Source organism: Oxyura jamaicensis, chromosome 12 (assembly GCF_011077185.1).
Source record: "Oxyura jamaicensis isolate SHBP4307 breed ruddy duck chromosome 12, BPBGC_Ojam_1.0, whole genome shotgun sequence".
NCBI lineage: Eukaryota > Metazoa > Chordata > Aves > Anseriformes > Anatidae > Oxyura > Oxyura jamaicensis.
This window is the reverse complement of record NC_048904.1, coordinates 6,014,208-6,036,826: the sequence shown is the minus strand read 5'-3', so window position 1 is coordinate 6,036,826 and position 22,619 is coordinate 6,014,208. Positions and strand designations below refer to the sequence as shown.

Here is a 22,619-nt window from a genome sequence, read left to right as displayed (position 1 = left end):
GAGAAGTTTCCTCTTGCTCATCCTAGTGAAGTACTGCATGTGTCTGCAGGCTGGTGCCTAAGGAGGCTTCCTTTTCTGTGATTTTTTTTGTATTGTGATCTATTTTTCAGAATGGGCTTTTATTTATTTTTATTTTTTTTAGGAACAGATGCTGTTAACTGAACACATGTATTCTCTGTCTTTTTAGCAACAGAGATATTTGAAAAACTAGGATTGTATGTTCTCATTAAATTTGAATTCAAATCTCACAGACCTTTCTCTGTCCTGTTACCTTTCCCCAAAGGTGTGTAGAGGGAGGTTATTTCAAGGCTTCAATCTATGTAACTCCTTGCAACCTTAGTCTGAAACCTTTTTGACTGTTTATCGGGACTATATTCAAAAATACTATTTTTGAGTGGTCTTAATAGAAGAAATTCTTGCTATAAACTATCACAGAATTGGGAATCCTCCTTTAAGGAGGAGGAACCTAACTTGTTTCTTTTAAGTTGTTTTTGTCCTATTTATTATTTTGTTGTAAGCACTGGAATGTTAGGGAGACTAGTGCTCCTTCAGAGGTGGTTCTTCAGTTAATTGCTTCCTATCAGTATTTTTTTTTTAGTACATTGCATCTTGATTTCAAGCCTGGGACAAATGTTTGAAACCTTGCAGAAGCACTACATGCAAACTGAGGAACTGAGCTAAGCCACCTGTGGATTCTGTTTAGATTTACAATTTCTCCTCAACTTTTGCCTGACACCATTGATATGCCTGTCCATGTCCACAGGCCCAGGGATGGTAGCTACTGCATGCAATTTTAGTAAGCAAACACGAGATCGTGGCTTTGAATACAGTTATAAATCTCTACCTTGGCCACTCCTTTGCTGTTTCAGGCCTCTCATTGCTAAGTTTCTTAAAATGAGCGGGAAACAGGCCATTAAAAGCAGCTCTTGAAGCACTCTTTATGACACTTTTGAGGAAAGAGAAAATGGGTATTGCTAATGGGAAGGCCAGATTTATGCAAGTGCGTAACTGGCTAAATCCTGCTAAACTGTATCCTGCCTTTGTGTTGTGTTTTTTGTGTGTGTGTGTGTTTTGTTTCATTTCTTTCTCCCCTCAGCTGCTGAACAACATAACTACAGTGTAAAATAAATATCCACACACTTAATTTTCTCAGTGGTGGTTTTTTTTCTCTCTAGAGTCTCGCTGTGATAAAGATATGGACACACTTAGTGGTTATGCAATGTGCCTTCCTAATCTTACCAGGCTGCAGACCTATCGTTTTGTGGAACATCGGCCAATCCTCTGCATAGAGATTAAGGTACTGAATAGGAGAAAATCCTTCCGTGTTTTTTTTTTTGTGTGTGTGTGTGTGTTTTTGTTTGTTTACAGTTTTTAAGCGTGTACTGACCAGAGCAGATTTGAAGAAATGCAGCAGGAGGATATGGCATAGCTCACTGCTTTTGCTGTGACCCATAGGATAAAATATCATCCCCGCTCCCTCCCCACATTCCTGATCTTTTGAAACTTGGTAAATTCCTAGGTATTAGTAGGCTTCTTTCGTAGGCCACAGCAATCTGTGCTCTTAGTCACATGGTCTAAACTTTTGGGTAGACCTGTGCGGTGCGAGGAGTTGGACTTAATGATCCTTATGGGCCTCTTCCAACTCGGGATGATTCTATGATTCTATGAATTTTGCGTGTCCTTATTTCTTCTATGAGCACTCTAAAATAATTGGGAATAATGTCCAGTGATGTACATAAAACCCTGGAGTATTAGGTGGTGATTTATAATTTTTTTCTGTGTAAATACTTGAAAGATTTGCATATTGTGTGCCCTTTGTATAAGGAAATGCATTTCTATTTGTAATCATTTCTGTTTGTTTTAGCCGAAGTGTGGCTTCATTCCTTTTTCCAGCCACGTTTCACAAGAGATAAAGCACAAGGTGTGTCGTTACTGTATGCATCAGCATCTAAAGGTAATTTTTTGTGGTCTTCATCCTGTTTTCTTTTGACAGTACTATGTTTTATTCACAGTTCTAATCTTATTTCATGTTGAAACTTGCATATTGTTGCTTAAACCTCTGATATGACTAACAATGGTAGGTGGATATGTGTCTGAGTTGCTGGGTGTGAGTCTGTTTAGTGAGAGATGGAAAAAGTTCTGTGGGAAGTTGGAAGCAAACAAATACAACATTAGTCTTTGGGGACTATTGAAGCTGTTGATTAGGTAAACTCCTACGTCAGCTTTCCTCTCAAATACAGCTCAGTGAATGCATGGTGGCATCCCATACCCTAAAGCAGCATGTAACACGTGGAATGTATTTGAGCAATGTCCATTATGTGTCTGAAATCCTCTCACCGTGCCTTATTGGAATTTAATGTGACCTTTCTTCCTGCTTTCCGTTTGTGAATGCAGTTTGAGTGATTTGAGGTAAATATGACAACGGTGACACTTCGTAGTCATGAGCTGTAAGTCCAAGGGGTTTAAATGTCATGGGACTTCTGAAGAGAGGATATTAGCGCCACACACCTGCCTTAAAATAACTGAGGACAGTTATTACAGAAAGTGATTAACAAGAGTAGTTTTGCTTTTCAACAGGTAGCAAATGGAAAATGGAAGCGACCAAGTAAATATTGCCCATTGGACCTCTTCTCAGGGTAAGGAGTTGTGTGACTCGATTGTGTTTTTGCCAAAAAAAATTCCATTGTAGATTTCTTTCTCAGATTACTTTGAGTTTCCCAGTAGCATTAAAAATGATTAATGCCTGCTTGTCTGACTTTTACAGTGAATATTTCTGGTGCTATGTGCCTCCTAACACCTATTTCAGGAATCAGAGTTCCTTAATTAACACAACAGTACCTTCTGCTCCATAACATGAAACCTCAGAAGTGTTTTAATTTACCCAGATTTAAAATTCTAATTTCCAATAGTTTCTTAGTCTCTGCAGTGACTTTAGCATGAGTAACAATGTGTAATGGGTGTGTTTACTTCTGACTGAACAGAGTCCTCCAGGCATGGGTGTAAATATCTAATGGTGGTGATAAAACATTCTTGGATGCTTATTTGCTTTTTTTTTTTTCCCCCCAGAAATAAACAAAGAATGCACTTTGCTTTGAAGAGCTTATTACAGGAGGCACAGAACAACTTGAAAATATTTAAGGTAAGAATCAAATCTGTCTCTGTCTTGCCTTTTTTTGCCTTGTTTAAACAACTTGACTTCGGCACCTGAACAGTCAAGATACTGCTTAATTGGCACCATCACTCATGGACCATGAAGTAGAAGAGAATGGAAAAATGGAAAAATCCTTAGTTAGATTTCAAGTTAGGACAGGTAAATAAGAGTTTCCCAGAACCAACTAATTGGAATGAATCACCAAGGAACAACTAATAGAAAAAGACTTTCGAAGATGACCATTTTAAAACTTTGTATGCCTCAGGACAAAGAAGGTAGAGAACTTCACATGTCGCTACAAGTATTTTTGGAAATTACAATTACAACGTTCATGCCAGTCAAATGCACAGCATGCCTCACTGAAGGAGTAAAAAAGTCACCTTTTTATGTGGAAGTAATGTAGGGAAAATATAAAGCAGTAAGTGATGAATTATGTGGATTTTCAGATTAATTCTAAGAAATAAAATTATTTTCAGTTTATTCAAGTATTAAACCAACTACTTGAATTCCTTAAAGTTGTATGAACTGTCCTATTTTTCCATTAGACTGCAGGTAAATAGGATTTTTCTGTCCCTTTTTATTATAACTTTCCTTTTCCTGTTTGGCTTTTAAACGAAGGTTGTTTAACATTGCACTTTTTCACTATTGCCATTATTCAAAAAGAAGAAATAGGAAAACTAGCTAAGTATCATTTCACTTCAATTGTTCTGATTACTTACGGTTTATTAAGTTGAGTAAGTAGCGTGTGACTTACATGGTTTGTTGTCTTTTTTTCTGGTCCTAATTCGAAGGTTGTTACCTGGGGTATCTGAGTAAACTTAAGTGAGTGCGTGCATTTGTTAGTTACACTAACTCTTTCATGTGTCATTTAAAAAGATTAAATCTGATACTTTAACTAAGTATGAGTAACTGTATTTCATGAAGCATCTCAATCTCTCCTTTCCATTTGTAGAACGGGGAACTAATTTATGGCTGTAAAGATGATCAGGAATGTGTATCTGACTGGAACGAACTTGCTCGTCACTTAAAACCTTTCTTTTTCCCTTCAAATGGATTGGTCAGTGGACCACACTGTACAAGGACAATTGTTAAAGAACTAATCCATGTTATAACTATGACGCTACTAAGTAGTACTGATGCCTGCAGGGCAGGTGATATGAAGACAGTTCCCATTTCACAAGGAAGAAGCTACTGTGAAGCAAGTGCTTTTAATAAGGAGCTAGTAAGAAATGGTAAGAAATAATTACTTGAACAATAGCAATAACTAAATGTTATCACATAATGATTTGGATGTTTGCCTCTCATTTGGTCTTTAATACTGGTGTGAGAACTGAAATAGTGGGAATTTAGTGATTTCTTCTTTAAAAAAAAAAGTCCTGAGCTGCATAGCTGCTAAATAATTGTTTTTAGTGTGACCTTGCAGCAAGAACTTTTAGCACTGTACCTGCTGACCGGGATAAAAATGAATTCGGAAGAGAGCAGAGGATAAATTAAAGAAAATACCCGTTTGAGCGGGTAACAGGTTATTTTAAATGACTGGGGAATTTTTATGTTGTATGTGATGAAATCTGGCTGCTTTTAGTTTGTTACGTAGCACCTGTTTTGTGCCTTTCCTTGCTCCTCCTGTCAGACTTGCCAGCTAGGGTGTATGTAGCTCACTTTTTTTTTCTTCTGCTACACCACTCCTGGTAAAGAGAAGGTATGAATACTGGAGGGAAAAATGGGAAACGAGAGCTGGAAGACTGTATCATGTTAATTCCTCATAAAGTTTGAATTGGTCAAGATGCTGCTAGTTACTCCAGTTATACAAATAGCATGTTTCTTGATCTGGTTTGAGGAAGATCTGTTGTACTGCTGGTTGCTTTTTGCTGTATTGTGTGGAGAAAGCACTATCTATCTTACACAAATACCAAATATGATTCAATTTATACTATATGAAAGAGACTCTTTGCCAAATTACTCTCTGCCAGCAGTTTGTACTGTTGAAACCAAATTTGTGGTGGCTTCAAACTTGCAAAAAATTTCTTGTAGATTGCAATGGAAGTGTTTGTTTTAATCTGAATAACTTGTAGAGTTGTATAGCAAGTGTGGTATTTTACAGCCAAATATGTGCTATTTAAATGTGCTATTAAGTAGAGGCACCTGCTATGTTAGTGTTTGGAAATGGAAGTGTTTTGGCTTTTTGTCTTTGCCTGGTCTGAAGCATATTTGCATTTGCTTTGTGAATAAGTACGTGTGATAGCAAAATGAAGCAAAACAAAGACATCATACTTGCCTTTTTTTAAAAACATATTTTCTTCTAGGTAAACATAAATTGGAAGGCTCTGGCTTACCAAAGGGTTGTCTCCTTTATAAAACCCTTCAGGCTCAGATGCTTGACATGCTGGATATTGAAGGACTCTATCCTTTGTACACTAGAGTTGAACAGTACTTAGAGGAGTTTCCTGAAGAGAGGTAAGATTTGGTGTCTTGTCAGTTCTGATTAAATAGCTTTGCAGACAAGACATCTTTGCATCTATGCAGATGCAACTATTTGTTACCTTTTGGTATGTTGTGTGTCACCATCAGTACTGGTATTGCGTGTTCTGAGTGTCTAACTTGAAATGCCAGCTAACATGGGAGTTGATAATGGCATTAAATGCAGCAATAATGGCACTCTTACAGTCATTCTCAAGTCGTACTGGTCTGCCTACTGCCTGTGCCTTTGAAACCCTTAATTTGATATTCAGCAACAATCCAAACTGAACTTGCAGGATCTAACAGGACATTTGAAGGGATAATGGACTAATTAATATCTGCTCTGGTTCAGCCTCACCTTGTTCAGAGTAAGAGTAGCTTAAAATGCCAGATCACAAGTGATCAAATCATACTTGAGACACAAGAATCTTTATCTTGCTACATCTCTTGCCTGGTGACCAAATATTGAATATTGCAAGCTGCTAAATTAGTTCTAAAATATCGTTTATTAGTTGGAATAATCACTATCAAAAGCCTTAACTTTGACGCCTTTTTTGCATTTTTGAGGGGTCACTTGCCTGTAATTCTGCCAGTGATCACAAGAGGGCACTCTGGCTTCGCTTACAAGAGGGTGCAGCTTTGTGCCCCTTTGGTTCTTCTGGGTTCCTTTGTTGCCTCCTTCTGGGAGGCAATGCACCGGCCTGAAGTTCTGCTTAAATCATTTGCAGTGTGGCTTACCTGGATGTTTGTACGTGAAGCAAGTAACTTGAAAATGCATTCTTTCATCTATGTGGTGTTTGTATGCTCTAAAACCCCATTTTTATGGGTTCATATTTTCAGGAGTCCAGGTACTTAACATAGGAAGGAAGGAGACTGAGTAAGCCCGCTGCTAGCACATCAAGCACCTGCACACATTATGAACCGGGGGGGTGGGGAGCAGGGCCTCGTAAGAAAGTTTATGCCCTGCTATTTTCAGCACAGCTTTCTGGGAACTTCCACGGTTACGAACTTTGAAACTTTCCAGTTTTCACTAAAAAATACTGTTTTTGTGATACAGAGCTGAGAGTGAATTAAGAGTGATCCATCTTAAACAAACTAACAAACAAACCAAAACCAAATACCCAAACCCAAACAGTAGCAGATCTTAAGCAAAATGAGGATAATAGGGATTGCTCAGGGTGTTAATTAACCTGTTGCCGTCTTTACTGGTGTTCGTGTTGGTATGTTCTAATCGGAACATCGGGGCTGCTGAAGAAAGATCTCACTGGCAATCAGTAAATCATCTTGGCTGTCTGTAAATCTTCTTTTAAAATTTATTTAGAAGTACATTACAGATAGATGGGCCTTACAATGAAGCATTTTATGAGAAGCTGCTAGATCTTTCAACTGAAGATGACGGGACAATAGCATTTGCATTGACAAAGGTACTTTTCCTGTATATATTGTTGAAACTTTTGTCTGACAGTTTTTAATCAACACTTGTCTAACTGAAATCGGTGGATATGTTAGCATCACTGCTGTCTTGTTAGCATTTTGTACAGGTAAAAGTGCTTAGTTTTGACAGGGTGCCAAGCTGTATGTTATACAGCAGAAACACTTAAAATCAAGCATATTTAGCACCTGTTCATGGGGAAAAAAAAAGCTGGTTATTTCCTGTCTAGGCTGAGGAGGCATTTACATGACCAGGTGCATCTCTGGCCTTCAGGAAAAGACATTTCTGTAGAAATAAACATGGTTCTTACACAGGATGCTGTAAAAGCACTTGTTCTTGCTAAACATCTGCTATAGAGATAACTTCCAGCTCTTTAACTACCAACAGAGTAACATACTAAGTGTACCAGTGGCGTTTGAAAGAACATAAAGAACGGTATATGCTTTATATAAAGGTAGATAATAATGGAAAATTCTTGTCATTTCTATGTTGTGTAGGTGCAACAGTACAGAATAGCGATGACTGCTAAAGACTGCTCCATCATGATTTCCCTTTCACCTTGTCTACAAGACGAATGGTAAGGGTTATCTGCTTTTGAATGACTCGTATTCATTATGAATCTGAAGATAAATTTACACAGTTCAGTAAATTCATGTAACTGTTGAAAAGTGTTTTTTTGTTTTGTTTTTTTTTCCTCTGTGTGTGTGTGTGTCCAAATATTTGGCTGTGGGTGAATTGGTAAGGTCCTGATTTAAGACAGGGTAGACGCCTGTTTTTGAAGAGTTTTAAATTGATAGAAAGGTCAAGCTTTTATATTTACTCCCGTAGTGAAGTTTGAGTTGATTGTTCATGGTAGATATACGTGGTATTTAGCCAGGTAGAATTTTTCTGCCTTGTCGTCCTCATCTGAGAGATTTTTTCTAGATAAGTTGCTTTTAACTGTTTAATTAGACGTCTATATTAAGCATATCAGTAGAAACAAGGCAATAATTAGGAGGTGACATCTACTGTAAGGCAAGAGGCTTTGCCGTAGTGTTACCTCTTCTGACTTGTGTCAGCAGTAAGCCTTGCTCTTACATAGGGGAGTTTACTTCAGAGCATGTGGTCTTCTGTGTTTGCCCTGCAGTTCTTGAGTAAAAGGTTCATGAGGGAGATGGCTCTTGCAAAAGTTGGTTTGTTACTAAATTCTCCATCCTTCGATATGCTTGGACACTAGTTCTGATACTAAATTGTATTACCTTGAACCTAGGTAAGAGTTGCAGTAATTTTTTCAGCTTCTGCTAATTAATAAGGCTCTTGATTTGTATGCAGTCTCACCTAGCAACAGTGATATTTAGTGTATTCACTAAATACAGAGACAGACTAATTGTGAGTATTGTGAGTAACGTTTTGACTTAAACTCCACAGTAGCTGAAAGGAAAATGACTGGAAGAAGAACCAGCAAATTTACTTTAAGACTGTTTAAGCTGGAGCTGTAGTTTCCTAAGTGCTACATTGAAATTTATTTTCTTAGGCTTTCATGAAAGTTGTAAAATGAATATGAGAGTTACTTCTGTAAGGGGACTTGGGACATGTGAATGAAAAATCCTAACTTCGGTGACTCAGCTGTGCAATACGGTTTTGTTTTCCAGCTCTGAGCAAAGACCTGTGGTACTAGCATCCAAATCAAGATTCACTTTTTCTGTTTCTGTCCTGGACCTTGATCTTAAACCATATGAAAGCATTCCTCATCAGTACAAACTCGATGGCAAGATAGTAAACTATTATTTGAAGAATGTACAGGCCAAAGACGACCCAGTTATGTCCAGTCTCTTCAAGGAGAACGAAGACTGCACATTAGTTCTCCACAAAGTTTAACTGTTTCCTTAAGGTTATTTTCATTGGAACGCGCTGCAAAGTGAGAGATTAATGGAATACAATTATGGTGATTTGTTTTCTATTGTGTTCAGTGCATTTTTCAGCTGTGAATGTTTTTTGCTTTAAGAAATGGTTTCTAATTGGTATGCCTTTTCAAAGACATGGGATAGCACTAAAACATGCATTTGCTATGTAACCTAAATGAATGTATTTAACATGACAGAACAGATAACGTGCCATACCTTGAAGCTAGAGGAGAGATCAAAATACTACTAAAAGTCCACTTCCTTAGAATTGAAAGAGCACAGAATTACAGGTTTCCTGAGGTGTTGCACTAACATAGAAAACCTAATTACTAACAAGAGAATTGCCTGGGCGTTTGTGCTCATACCTACTAGGAAGAAGAAGTGCTCTGACAAAACCTAATACTAAACTTTAGCATTAAGTCCACTGAAAATACAGCTGAAGTGGCTATTCAAGTGTTGCTGATCTATGGAACTACCATGTTACTGCAGAACACTTAAGTACTAATGCATGAGGTTAAGAACAACCAGACTGCCTCCAGAAGTTTTGTGATCACTTTGTATCTACCTAAAGCTTCTGAAACTAAGTGAAAAGGGTTAAAGGTAAGCATTTTTGAATTTTATGTGATTGATAGCTGAGCTTAACTTGTCTGACCTATTGGTCTTTTATTTTCTATACGTTATGTGCTGCTATTTAAGGTGAAACCACAGCTCGCTCTTACCTAATAGAAACTGAGCGATAGGAATAATATATTCTGAATTTTCCAGATTACTTTAGGTCTTTCAGAACGTGTCAATTGCTCTTTGCATTTGCTTGGCATTATTTCACTGACATCCCACCTATCGCGTAGCATGACCATCTGCTTTCCAGCTTGTTCTTTTTAAGTGACAGAAAAAAAGGTGACTATCAGAAGCTGGGGGGGTCACTTTCTCATGATGAGTACTGGAACTACGTTTGTATCACTACTTCAGCAACTTAACGATGACTTCACTTTGTAAACATTGATATGTACAGCTGAAAGCCCGAGGGATGTTGCAGTAAGCCATCCACAAAGAAGATCCTGAGCTGGAAACTGAGGATACGCTCAAACTGTGGGCAGTGTGATAAAATCTATAGCCACTTTTCCCACATGCTTGGGGATTACGCTCCCTAAAATGTGCAGAGAGATGCTACTCAAGCTACACTGAACTGCTATGTCGTTACCTGTATACAGCTACTGCTACCTGTATACAGTATTACTGGTAATATTTGTTTCAAAATAATGTAGGTTAACATTTTAAAAAATGTATTTATATTAGGGTCTCAGTGTGATGTTTGAGTTCCATTTTACCTGAAATTTAAAAAGCAAAACTGTAAAATGCTGTAGGTTGGCTCAAATCAAGGAAGAAATACGAAATGCAGAATAACAGCAATCATATCGCAGTAGGGCCTTGTAGTGGGAAGTGAATTATATGCGCAGGCTTACAGGCCAGTTCCAGGTGATAGCATGCCTTTCTGGAATGGGGTCATGGGCTGCTCTTACTTAAATGTGATACTACAACAGTGTAATAAGCTTGTAGTTAACAATGGTAATAACCCCTTCTTTTGAAAGAAAACCAGGGGAAAAGTCCATTTTTTTAATATCAGAAACCCTCCAATTGTTAGAGAACTTGGGGAAAGATTATCTGCAGCTGAATTTTTTTTTTTATATGTTGTAACTTTAAACACATTTCTTATGCAAACAGAAGTGTGTTTGCTGATAAAACAGTTTCATTTTCATGCAAGAAAGAGATAAAGATGGAATAAAGTAAAGGTTGCGCAAAACTAGCTAAACCAGTAATATGTCAGTGGGTAAAGTAGCAATGAATTTTGCCTGTCTGCTGCATTCCAAACTTGAAATCTGCCTGCCTTATACCTAATGATATATTTTACAGAGCTGCTGATCATCAAAACTTAATCTCTGGCATTGTTCCACTGTAGATTCTACCACAAACCAATCTGTTCTGTCAGTTTTTCCTAACCTTCCAGAACAGTAGGAGACTATTTCCATCAGATAGTGGCTTATTAAAACTATGGTATTATAAACATACTGTGGCTTTGAAATTAGTCGGTTTAATTCTTGATTTCTACACCTGTTTCATGACTGCTGCATACTTTGTCATAAGGAACATACAGACCAGGAAGTAGCACTGCTTTTGCATGATTGTAGCAGCTATGGACTTGAAAAGGAGGTCTCTTAAAATTACTCAAGATTCCACATAGTTCTTATCTTTGATCCTTGATTCTAGGAACAAGTGTTACTCTCCATGTACGAAGTACGTGATTTCAGATTGTATAGGTTTGCTTTGGACAATGTCATTTGGTTGTGATCGAGCAGGGCAATAACTCTTGAAAAATGCTGACAGTTCACAAGTCAGCAAATGGTACCTCTGACGGAAGTGAAGGAAGATTACAAGGTGTCTGTCTATTCTGTTTTGCTTCTTCAGGGACAAAGGTATGAAATGTGGTGCTTTCATAGTGTGTTATCTACTAGAAGTTCTCCCGTAAGTAAAACAAACAAAAAATGACCTAGTGTTCACAGCAAGCAGTACCGAACTCACCCACTTCTTGTTATGACAGTATAATGGTCCTTTCTTGTTTAGTTTAATGCTGTTTCTACCCAAAACTTATGCGATGGAAAAAAGTTACTTCATACAATTACATTTTTTTAGCATAATGTTTCTTGAAAATCTTCAAATTATTTGCCTGCTTCCAGCCTAATTTAATAAGAAAGCTATTTAACTCTTTGAGTCTCTTATTGTTCTCTAGTCATTTTAAAATCACTGTACTTTTACAGAGCTGTGAATGAAACTTCCACTTTTTATGGACTTGATTTTGACAGTGCATGATCTTTTAACACTTTCCAGCTATCTAGAAAATGTTAAAAAGATAAACCACTCTGGTACATTAATGATTCAGAAAGATAAATTTATAATGAAATCACTCTGTACATGTAACTATTTTATTTGGCATTTTTGTATTTAAATGGCTGTATTTATTTTCATGTCATGACAATTTATATATAACGTGCCATAATTGTACAGATAGCATGTTTTATGAGTATGGTTTCTAAATGGAAAATAACTTAATGTTTATATTCAATAAAATTATAGACTGCATAACACAATATCTTAATTAAAATGACTTTTGAAATTGCTACCTCTTGTAAGTAATGCTGGAATTCATTTTGCCAAGCCAGTCACTTTGATCAGATTCTCGATAGTTGTCTCAATTCCGAACAGCAGCAGCATGCTTCGGAAGCAGGTAGGTGCATTTTCTATAGGTGCCATTTTCTGTGTCAAGACTACAAGAATAATGTAGAAGTGAACATTATTTTCAAACAGGTATGCTGTTACTGCAAGCAGCTGTTAGGCTTGCATTTTAGGGTAAGACAGGTTATCTGCTGTCTAAAAGAAGACACATTTTTTTGCAAGCCCCTTTCGATATGCAGGAGGTGAAGCTCACCTGTTTGCTAGATTTGGATTTGTTGGCCTGGCTGGGCTCTGCAAGATAGATTTATATTTAATCTAAAGGGATGCTGGGCGAAGAAAGGGATAGGCATTCTCCTTAAAAGCTCAGAAATGGTCCGTCTCTACAGAGAATGTTACCTTACCTTGCTCTGGTACTTTAGTCAGAAGGTCCAGGACAGGGGTAGTTCTCCCTTCTTCATCTATATGTATCTTCCAGACAATCATTAATTCAAACCTGTATCGTACCCAGAGGAAAGTTAGTTGTTACCTAGGCAACTGTCTTAGTTCCTTAAAAGCAGAAAAAGCATGGGATTCAGGAGGTTCACGCTCACTGTGCTCTTAAACAAAATTCACGTCAGGTAACGCAACTTACAGATCTTTGTATTTAGGAATCAGAACTTCTTAGATTTTTGAACCAAGGAAAACTGGTAATTTGTTGTCAAGGGAAGGTTGTTACTTCATTCCCAGGTACATGCAACTTTTAAACTGCAAGAGGATTTTTTCCCCTAGTTCTTGATTTTGTCTCTTACAACTTTCAAGTTTACAGAGCACAGTGGTAAAAAGAGTATGGTGTGCAAGGAAGGGGAGATTTCTCTGCAACCCATGGTCTGGTACCGTGCTAGATAGAGCATGAAAACAAAATCATGTCAGAAGAAATGTTTGCATAAACAGAGTGATATTCTGGGCTTGCAATAACATCCACCCCTACAGAGTTTATGGCTCTTTTAGAATAATACACAAATAAATACAGCCAGGGCCTAGATCCCTGTATCCCTAGATCCTCCCAGTACTCCAAGAGTGTTTCTGGTGCTCTGCCTCAGTTCCAGCTTTGGCAGTGGGACAAGATCACCATACTGTAATAAAAGTGAACAGTTAGTTGGCAGGATAAGGGGTTTTCTAGTCGAGTACACAGAGATCCGTCTAAAACATTAGTGGTACCTTTGCTGCTTTAAGACAAGCCAGCTGCATTACTGCATTTGCTACATGAAACTTCAAGGATTTTTTCCCTTAAAATTATTTGAAAATCCAAACCTGACAGAACACGTCAAGCAGGGGCCCAAATAAACCTAGCAGAGTAATAATAATAAATGACATTGAAATGATCACCTCTCTCTAACTGATTTCCTTATAAAACGCTGCAAGAATATAACCGCAGCTGCTTTCAGCAGAAGGGTAAGTGATTTCCCTTACTTTCTTTAATGGAAAGAAGAACAAAGAACTGTGCTTTGCTGCAGTGCTTTGTGATCATTGCACCTCCTCCTCCCACAGAAAGAAGTAAGAGCTGGAAGCACTGGGTGTGACAGGCTGCGCGCAGGCCTTTGTGCTAGCAGGGATGAGCTCTGTCACACCCAGCGCACTGCCCATCTATCCAACACAAGCAATTTGCCAGTGGCCCACCCGGCCACATGAAGAGGGCTGCTGGCCTCGGGACCTGTCCTCTGCCCATTGCTCTGGTAACGTAATTCGGAAAGAAAACCAAGGTGGAGCAAATGCATTTGAACCTGCTGTGTTGTCTGATGCAGGAGAGGAGGGATGGGTCCCGCGTTCCTGAACTTTGAATTTCAATTCTTCATTGCAATATGAGCTTCCAGAACCAAGATACTATTTTTTTTTCCTTAAAATGTACCAGTGGGCACACAAGGTAGCAATACAATTTGACTTATCTAAGAAGGCAATGTGGAAGCAGCCTGTACATGCACTACTTTTTTTTCTCTCTCCTTGTTTTCAATGTGTCATTATAACCCTAAAATGTAACAGGCATCACCTAAACTCTGTGTTTAAGAAGTTCTACAAAGCAAGGAATAACTTAATTTTCAAGGAGAACTATTAGAGATTATCACTGTGCATTTTGCGATCCTTTATCTACAAAAATCACCCCACAGTTTTAAGTAAAATGTGTCCCCTTTTCTTAAAAACAATACAAACAAAATCCCATGTATGCGTTGCCTTACCCTGAAAGTTTCGGATTCCTCAGAATTAGGTAATCTCCCCCCTGTCCTTCCGGAAGGGCTACAATGTCAGGGTGTTTGGCCTGTGAATAAACAGATTTCAGAAGGGTATAAATTAGGTCACAAAAATCATAGTGGACAAGGAGGCTTCTAGCTAGTGATGTCCCATTGCAAGGGACTTCAATATACTGCCACTACTAACTGACATATTTAATAGTTAGAAGTTACAATAGTAATGGTTAAACATTCTGATGTTTATATATTTTTAAGTATCATTCATATAATATCAACAGACATTTAATTTGGTAACCTCCCAATAAAAAACAGGATCATGCAGGAGCAAACAGGTCTGAGAAGTCCTAGTGCAAGACGTAGGGAAGTGTGAAATAACATTTTAAACTAAGTTCTTAATAACACGTTATAATACATCGCCGTTCCACAGAAAATCCACAAACCAAACCTCTGTGATTTGGTGAAACCTTACTGTCTGATACTCTCGCTATTCCTTCTGAGAAGCAGGATTGGCAAGCTCCATGTAGTGCTTTGCGAGCATAAAGCAATAAAGGCAATGAGACACTAAAACAACCACTTCTCAAAATCTAATGGGACAGCAGAAAACTACAGCACGTATGAAACGATTGACTGCCGTTAAACAGCCACTTTGCCGGGAATTTGAGCTATTTACAATCACTGCGCTGTGCTAAGACAGATCAGTGATCAGTCATCCCGTTACTGTTTTGTTACTGCATTTAATACTTCACAGTCTTCACTATGTGTATCTTGAATTACCCAAAACACATAACGTTTGCTCAAACTATTTAAAAGCACGCAAAAGAAAAACCCAAATTGCAGCTCTGGCTGCATCTTTCGGCTCTTAGGCAGTAGGTAAGATACAATTTACTCAATAAGAGGAGCTCCATACGCATCAGAATACCGAGAACGAACACTTAATTACTGTACCCTGCAGGGACGTGGTATTGAAAAAAAAAAAAAAAAAGGCAAAAAAAGCAAAAAGAGCTTGTTATGTTGAGGACTCTAACACTCTACTTGCTTGTACTGTCTTAGGTACTTGATACAAACCCGTGTGTTCCAAAAACCGCACTTCATACAAAGTGTGGAAAGACCGTCAGTCTAAGTCATTCCGCAGAGCTCAGAGGGCAAGCGGTATGTCTGACGGAAAAGGAGCAGGAGAGCTCATCTTTGAGAGGCACCGGAGAAAATGAGTTAGGTTTTATAGGATTACACCTCATCTGGCACACTGAAATTGCTACCAGATGTGAACTTGCTCTGTTGTAGGAATTTATGACAAACTGAAGGGGGGTTGTGCAGAATGCCAAATGACATAAAACACATGGAATTTGCCAATTCAAGCTTTTAGAGTATCTAGTACTGTAATTATTATGGGGATAAAGACCACGATGCACCCTGAGAACAAAGGTGTATAAAAGGCAACAACGTGCATAGTAGTTAGAGCACAAAAACAATGCTGGCCTAACACCACAATGATTTTTTTCAGCTTCATTCCCTGTGGAATTACACCCCTCTGATGCCCAAAGTTTTTCAGGCTTTCCTTCTCAATAACACCTACCAAAGAGATGGGCTACGTGCCTTTGTCTGGCATCGAGGGTCTCAGAATCTAGGAGTCTCTTCAGTTCCAGGTTGCAAACCCTAAACATTATGACTACTTGTATCTGCCGAACTCAACTCTAAAGATCCTCGTTCACAAGGGATCTCGAGCACAGCATAGCTAAGCACTGAGTCACGCTTTATCTTCATCTGCCCATACTGGGCCCTTTGGGAATCACAACACAAAATAGGTTAGAGAACTAGGTAAGAGTTCCCATTTTCAAAACGCAGAGTGCACCCATTACGTGTTCGGAGGTGAGCTCCCGTGTAGCTGCCGTAATCCGTGCTTTTACCCCCAGCTAGCGGGTGGTATTTTTTGTACGGAAAGCAGAGGTACCTTGAGGAGATGACAGAATACACGGCTTTCCTCCCGTGTACGTGGGAGTGACTGCTTTGGTGAGTTTTGCACACAGGCAGCAGTTGTTCTGTGCCTTACTAAATGCAAGAGTTTTGGCAATCAGTCTGAAGGCTGTGAGAATCTGATCCTGTGTGTCATTCACAGGGTTTGGGATAAAATCCAGCTTCTTAGCAGGAAAGATCCTATCTTACCATCCATCAAACACCCAAAAAAGCCAAAACAGAAATACCCACATCTCTTTTCAGGCACGTTACGTTCTAAAACTGAAGGGTTTGGAGCAGCACGAGGCAGTGCCTCACCCAGAGCTAGGCAAGAATGTGCTCCTCTCCCTGGCCGACTCCTCAGCGCGAGGATGTGGCGGAAGCAGCGAGTCAAGCTGCAGCACCCGAGGGTAAGCGGGCAGTGTGAAACGCTGACTGTTTAAGAGCCAGGGAACAGTATCACCGTCTACCTTTCCTGCGCCGTGTGTAAAATGTAATGACTAGGGCTCAGGTGAAACGTGTGCATCTGGAACAAGCATGGAAAGGTCAGGCAGAGAGCAGGCAAAAGCTGCCACAGTCCCTACACGACAATTCAAAATACACTCTGCAGGTACGGGATTTTCCCCTCACAATCTCTTCTGTGTAGCTGCCAGTTTTCTAGGTTTTCTCGTGGGATAAGGAAAGCCAAGCGATAACTGGAGCAACAGAATGACCTGATCCACTCGTGGGTCTCTTGGGAAGTAACTCCTAGGGAATCTCACAAGCTGGACAGAGGGCAACTGAAGATGTCACGTCAAGTACTGTGATACCAGATGGGAAGGATCAGCTACCACTGCATTAAACAAAAACTGACTTCAATCACAAAGTATCATTCCTCAGATGACTTTTAAATGTCAGTTCATGATCAAACCCCAAAGCCCACGCTATTATTATTTTGGACGGAAATAGTTTTTCCAGATCCTTCAGGAGTCCAAGCAGGGAATCCTATGGGAACTTTTTGTCAGAAGACAAAAATAACAGAAACAGTCACAAATCACAAGGGGACTCGTGAAGGGACTCATGATTGAATACACGATATTCCCTTGCTCCCATGGCAGATTTTACACAGACACACGCAAACACACAGAGCAATCTGGGTGAATAAACTTCTAGTATGTGTTTTTAATTAAAAGACATTATTCTTCAACTATTTAAATCTGCATTGCAATTTTCTGCCTACTAGAGCTTTTCTAAGAAAGATATTTAAAAATATCCAGCCTGCCATCTAAAAGCTGGCAAATTTCCTTCTAGAGCATCCACCAAGAACACGCTGCTCTCACGCTGCTCTGCCGCGGATGGAACAGCAGCTCACGCTGCGACTAATTCTGAGTTCCCTAAGAAGTACTGTACGTAACGACTGCTCAGGAAGTCGTGCTACCAGGAATCCGTCCGTAATCGTAAGCCACTTCCAACTTCATCAGAAATGCTACACTTTGGCTCCGATACAGGGCAGTTTATGTTTGTTTTGCTCACCTGAACATCATCCGCTGAAGTCACACACATCCTGGCAGCATCAAGGCCTTCACTAATATCAACATAAATTCAGGATTTCAAAGACAAGTTATTTGCAAAAAAATGATCAAAGTTCTAGCTACTGCAGAATACCAATAACAACATGATTACATTTCAGAAGCATTACACATTCAAGCCCAGGGTGACCAGTCTGCTAACCACGGCAAAAATTCAGGTCAATCCCGTAACAGCCCTCACCAACAAGCAGCCACCAGTAGGGCATCCTGGGGTAGGACATCCCAGGGTACTGGCTCCACGTGCTCCTGATGAGATGGTCTGACCTAAACGTAGCTCTGTTCTCCACCAGCCTCATTCTCTGGTTTCAACACAGCCTCAATACCGCGTTACAGTACTCTAACTCAAGTAATGCAAAGGGAATCCCAGAACCCCAGGACGGCTGAGGCTGGCAGCACCCCTGGAGGTCGCCTGGTCCAACCCTCAGCTCCAGCACAGCGCCCAGCCCCGTGCCCAGGCGGCCTCTGGGGATCTCCAAGGAGAAGCCCTCGGCACCTCGGGGCAGCCTGTGCCGGGGCTCCGGCACCTGCCCAGTACAGACATGCTGCCTGAGGGAATGTTAACGTTCCCCTTATCGAGGTCTGCAGATCCTTAAAAGCAGCAATCACCACACGGCAAAAGCGCAGCGACTACGCTTTGGGAAATTATTTTGCATTTCTACTTTTACAAAGTCCTGTGCTAGCAAGGTAATTACAGGGCCATTTCTGAGACCCGCTCTTCCAGTTTATCTTTCTTTTGTGTATTGATGGAGTATTTGGTGCTAGCCTCACCAATAATCCTTATTCTCAAGTCACAAACTATGTTACTTGCTATAAACTGAAAATTGCGCTTCCAATAGATTTTCTTTCTAGAAATGTAATTTTAGTCACTTGGGGTAGTTTCATTTTTAGATATCGGATAGCACATTTGTTAATGCATTTCAGTTAACTGGAAGGTGTTACTCTGTAAGACAGCTGTCACCAACATGAATAGAGAACAAAGATTTATCCTTGCATTTTTTTGAGACTTCTTTTGAAATGAAAATCAGCTCTACCTAAATATAGCCTCCTTGAAGCTTTTTGAGGACTGAAAGATGGCCCAAAAAGCAACGTTTCTCCAGTAATTTTTGTGTGTTCATATGCAGAGCACGCAGGACTATGCAACCCTGTACAACCTCGCTGAGTACAGTTACCAGCAGGTCAGGTGCTGGTTTTCTCGAGTGGCCTCTAGCACTGCCCCAAAGCAATGGTTCAGCTCCGCCTTCTGCAGTCTTGTCTGATTATACGGCAATTCCACGAGAGGTAAGACTCCATTTACAGCCTCATGCTGAGATCATGATTAAAATTTTAAAAGACCTTTTAAAAACTGGTAACCCAATAAATTCTATTCATTTTCATCCTTTTTTATCTATTGGATTGATAACATTGCTGGTATGGGGAGGGCTGTGTATGCTTAAATCTTATTTTCCTATTGGCCTCTTAGGCAAAATGAGGTTCCAGAACTGACAGACTTGAATTACAGTCACAGAAACATGAGGAAAGCAGGACTGCCGAGGCCTCGGCACCACCCAAAGGATTGGAAAAAATTGTGGTCAACATAGGATGTTCTAATGACAGGATGCTAGCGAGGGGCATCCTGTTCGCTTCTGCATCACCGCTTCACATGGTGGAGACAAACAAAGACAGTTTGGTTCGTTCCTGAAACGACAATGTTCTAAACCAAGAGCAATTATTTAAATGAGAGGCAATATGGCAATCTTTTCAGGAAGTGAACTATGCATTTAAGAAAATCTCAGTTAAAGCATAAATCTACAAAGATTACTAGCACATCAGAGCACATCAGCTTTCATCAAATCATCATCGCAGATTTAGGAAGATGGCAGCGTGCTTTTATTTTTGGATAAGCATAAATATCAATTTGTAGCAACTGGGATACGTAACAAATTACAGCTATGAAAATTGGCTGTACTACTGCATGAGAATACCTGACAAAAGCTGTTTGTTAAACAGTAAAATATGGATGATAGGAATATAAAAGGAGAAGAAGGACAGAGTCGAAGACTTAGGTACAGAAAAAGCCTCAAGAAGCTTGAGCTCCTACAAACACAGCCAACACACCTGGGCTGAACAAGGTAAGGAGACCTAAGGCTGGGAAGCACCGAGATCTGTGCCACAAGCTCCTGACCTGTGTAACCTGAGGTGCTCAAAATAAAAATGTGTTCTAAATGCACTTCAACAAAGGTTAAATTGCCTTTGTTAAAAGCCTCATGATCGATCAAGGTGTTAGGGATAGCAGTGCAGGCATGGAGATAGTATTTCATCAAAACTGATTAAAAGGAAGATCACTTTGTGAAAAAAAACAGTATTAAATTTTTAAGCAGCTATTAGAAAAGTTTTTACTACTTTCTAGCTGCTTCTAGACCCAGTTCTTACTTAGAAAAGTAACCCAAATGTATCACGTGTTCTTGCATGCTGTACCTACACGGATATAAAGATATACAGATATATAATAAAGATATAATTTCTACACTGAAGGCTGCCTAAATTGCTTTGCAAGGGCTAGAATTACGATATCGTCAACTATTTAAAGAATGGTACATTGAAAGTTTAAAGCATAAAGGACCTCCAAAGTCATGACAGGGTCTCATTTTGTGCAATTAAGGGAACTGAAACCAAGAAAAGACAATGCACTCTTTCCCTTCACCTAAATTACACAGCATAAAAGCACTGTTTGCAAAAGGGATTTATGAATCTGCACCACTCACAATTATGTCTCAGAATAAACACAGCTCCTATCTAAGTAAATGTTTTCCTTGACTGCTGGCAATCTGTAACTTACACAAACCCCAAGTGTGTTCAGAACCAACGACCAACTCTACAAAAAGGACACACGCAGGGAAAAAGTAGCTTTGTATAAGTAACAGTCATATCACAGCTTGCACAGCGATCAGTTTGCTTCACATAAAGCTAAAACCACGAGTGATACAGGGACAGCATTATGAATGCCACACTTGACAGGGAAAATCTTTGCAGAAAAAGTTTACCAAGATTTCCTTACAAGCTCAGGATAAGCCTGGCTTCCTCCAGTAGCATCTTGGTTGCTGTGGATGGAAATTGCTCTGTATCCACCTAATTGCAGAGCTGTTTTTACCAGCAGACTGGAGTTAGCTGCAGATCACGTAGTGAAGGCTGACCCATACAGCGTACCTCAGCGCCTTGAGGTCAGGTCAGTGCCTTATACCCGTACCCGACACCTGGTGCCTGGGAGGAAGTCTTTTCTCATCACCAGCCCAAAGCCTCTGTAGCAGCAGCAAATTGACAGAGGTTTCCTTATTATTACTTTTTTATCCTTCAGTTGATTACAGCTTCCCCTTTTTCAGCCACCACTCTACTTCCATTGCCCTTTATTTATTTTTTTTATTTGAGCAAATGGAGGCAGCGACAGGCCTTTCTTTTAACATCCCAAGCGCCTCACTATAGCACGTATACATTTCCTGATGCAGCTGTGTTAATTTTAACATACTGCTTGCTTTTTCCTAACTGTACCTGGGCGGCATGCCTAGGGAAGAACTAAGCCTGCATTACCTCCACCCACGCATACACACTGCTGTGCATCTTATAAAGAATCTCCTTTCAATGCCACTTTGTCACATGGTAACCACATGGTTATTTATTTGCAGCCTAATTACAGGAGACTAGGAATAAATTAAATACATACTAGAGGTCTATTTATTTGTTTTTAATGTGAGGAAAAACAATTAAATGCAAATGAAACCTCTAAAAGAACAGGAAGAGGTACACAATAAACAGTGAACACAAGTTGCAAATTTTTTTCTTTTTTTTTTTTTCTTGGTGGGGAAGCAATGAACCTGATACGCATTATTTCCCTTTAAATTGTTGAGGCAAGGCATTTCCTCTAGTTTATGAAAAATTACAGTCCTGAGCAATGATGAGTGCACATTTACAAAACGTTTCTAAAGTAACAGCATCTAGGCAGTGGCATTTTATTCCTTTATTCCTTGTCTTTTTTTTTTTCTATAGTAAATGGGCAAACTGGAAATGAGAGCACACTTCTCTAGAACAGACAAGACTTGCAGGCTTGCTTGCTCTGCCCCCAGAGCCTTTGCATTCCCACACCTGACAGCCGGCACTACCCCTAGGCTCCAGCTGCGCGTCACCTCTCGCTGCTCTCCTGGACACCTGCTGGGAACACTCAAGGCTGCGGTGGGCCACAGGCAAGAGAATAGAAAGGAGTCTGGAAACCATGAACGTTCCTGCTGCTACTGGGTAACCTGCAGTGCAATCCAGCCAGATGTGTCCTCTGGAACTGCCCGGATGCTGAGTGTCTCACAAAAGCCTGTACTGCTCCTGGAAACCAGTCTGCCAGACCTGCCAGTTGGTGCAAGAATATACACAGAACAGGCTTGCCATCTGCCTCTTGGGGACAGTACGTTCCCCGTTGTTTATTCTTGTATCAGCTATTACTGATGGTCCACTTAAACTGAAAAAAAATAACCTTTTTTTTTCTGAAATAAAAGCTTTAGGGCTTATTTGTTATTTAACTTTTAACATACACTGTCTTAATACTAAGCTGTCTGTAGAGCCATTTTCTGGGTAGTCATCTGCACAGCTGGATCCAGGAATTGATGCGCCTGTTGCAGCAGAGCATTAACTGTGCACCTGGACATTTTTTTTCAGTGGCATTCTGCCATCAGCCAGTGGAGCTCAGCAGTTCTGTTCTTCCTGCACAAA

The 22,619-nt window shown here is 39.8% G+C and overlaps 2 protein-coding genes across 6 annotated transcripts in view; one reads left to right on the top strand and one right to left on the bottom strand.

The window, feature by feature from the left end:
• IPPK (inositol-pentakisphosphate 2-kinase) overlaps nt 1–12,066 on the top strand; it is a 31,655-nt gene extending 19,589 nt beyond the window's left edge. For both annotated transcript variants that reach the window (XM_035337386.1, XM_035337385.1), the window contains exons 5-13: nt 1,176–1,297; nt 1,865–1,954; nt 2,578–2,636; nt 3,067–3,139; nt 4,104–4,383; nt 5,455–5,605; nt 6,930–7,032; nt 7,538–7,617; nt 8,672–12,066. In XM_035337386.1, coding sequence (XP_035193277.1) covers nt 1,176–1,297; nt 1,865–1,954; nt 2,578–2,636; nt 3,067–3,139; nt 4,104–4,383; nt 5,455–5,605; nt 6,930–7,032; nt 7,538–7,617; nt 8,672–8,897 — 1,184 coding nt within the window. In that variant the 3' untranslated portion in view covers nt 8,898–12,066. The remainder of the gene's footprint in view (nt 1–1,175; nt 1,298–1,864; nt 1,955–2,577; nt 2,637–3,066; nt 3,140–4,103; nt 4,384–5,454; nt 5,606–6,929; nt 7,033–7,537; nt 7,618–8,671) is intronic.
• CENPP (centromere protein P) overlaps nt 11,868–22,619 on the bottom strand; it is a 142,331-nt gene continuing 131,579 nt past the window's right edge. For all 4 annotated transcript variants that reach the window (XM_035337393.1, XM_035337394.1, XM_035337392.1 and 1 more), the window contains 3 exons: nt 14,362–14,441; nt 12,553–12,644; nt 11,868–12,243 (listed from right to left, as the gene is read on the bottom strand). In XM_035337393.1, coding sequence (XP_035193284.1) covers nt 12,122–12,243; nt 12,553–12,644; nt 14,362–14,441 — 294 coding nt within the window. In that variant the 3' untranslated portion in view covers nt 11,868–12,121. The remainder of the gene's footprint in view (nt 12,244–12,552; nt 12,645–14,361; nt 14,442–22,619) is intronic.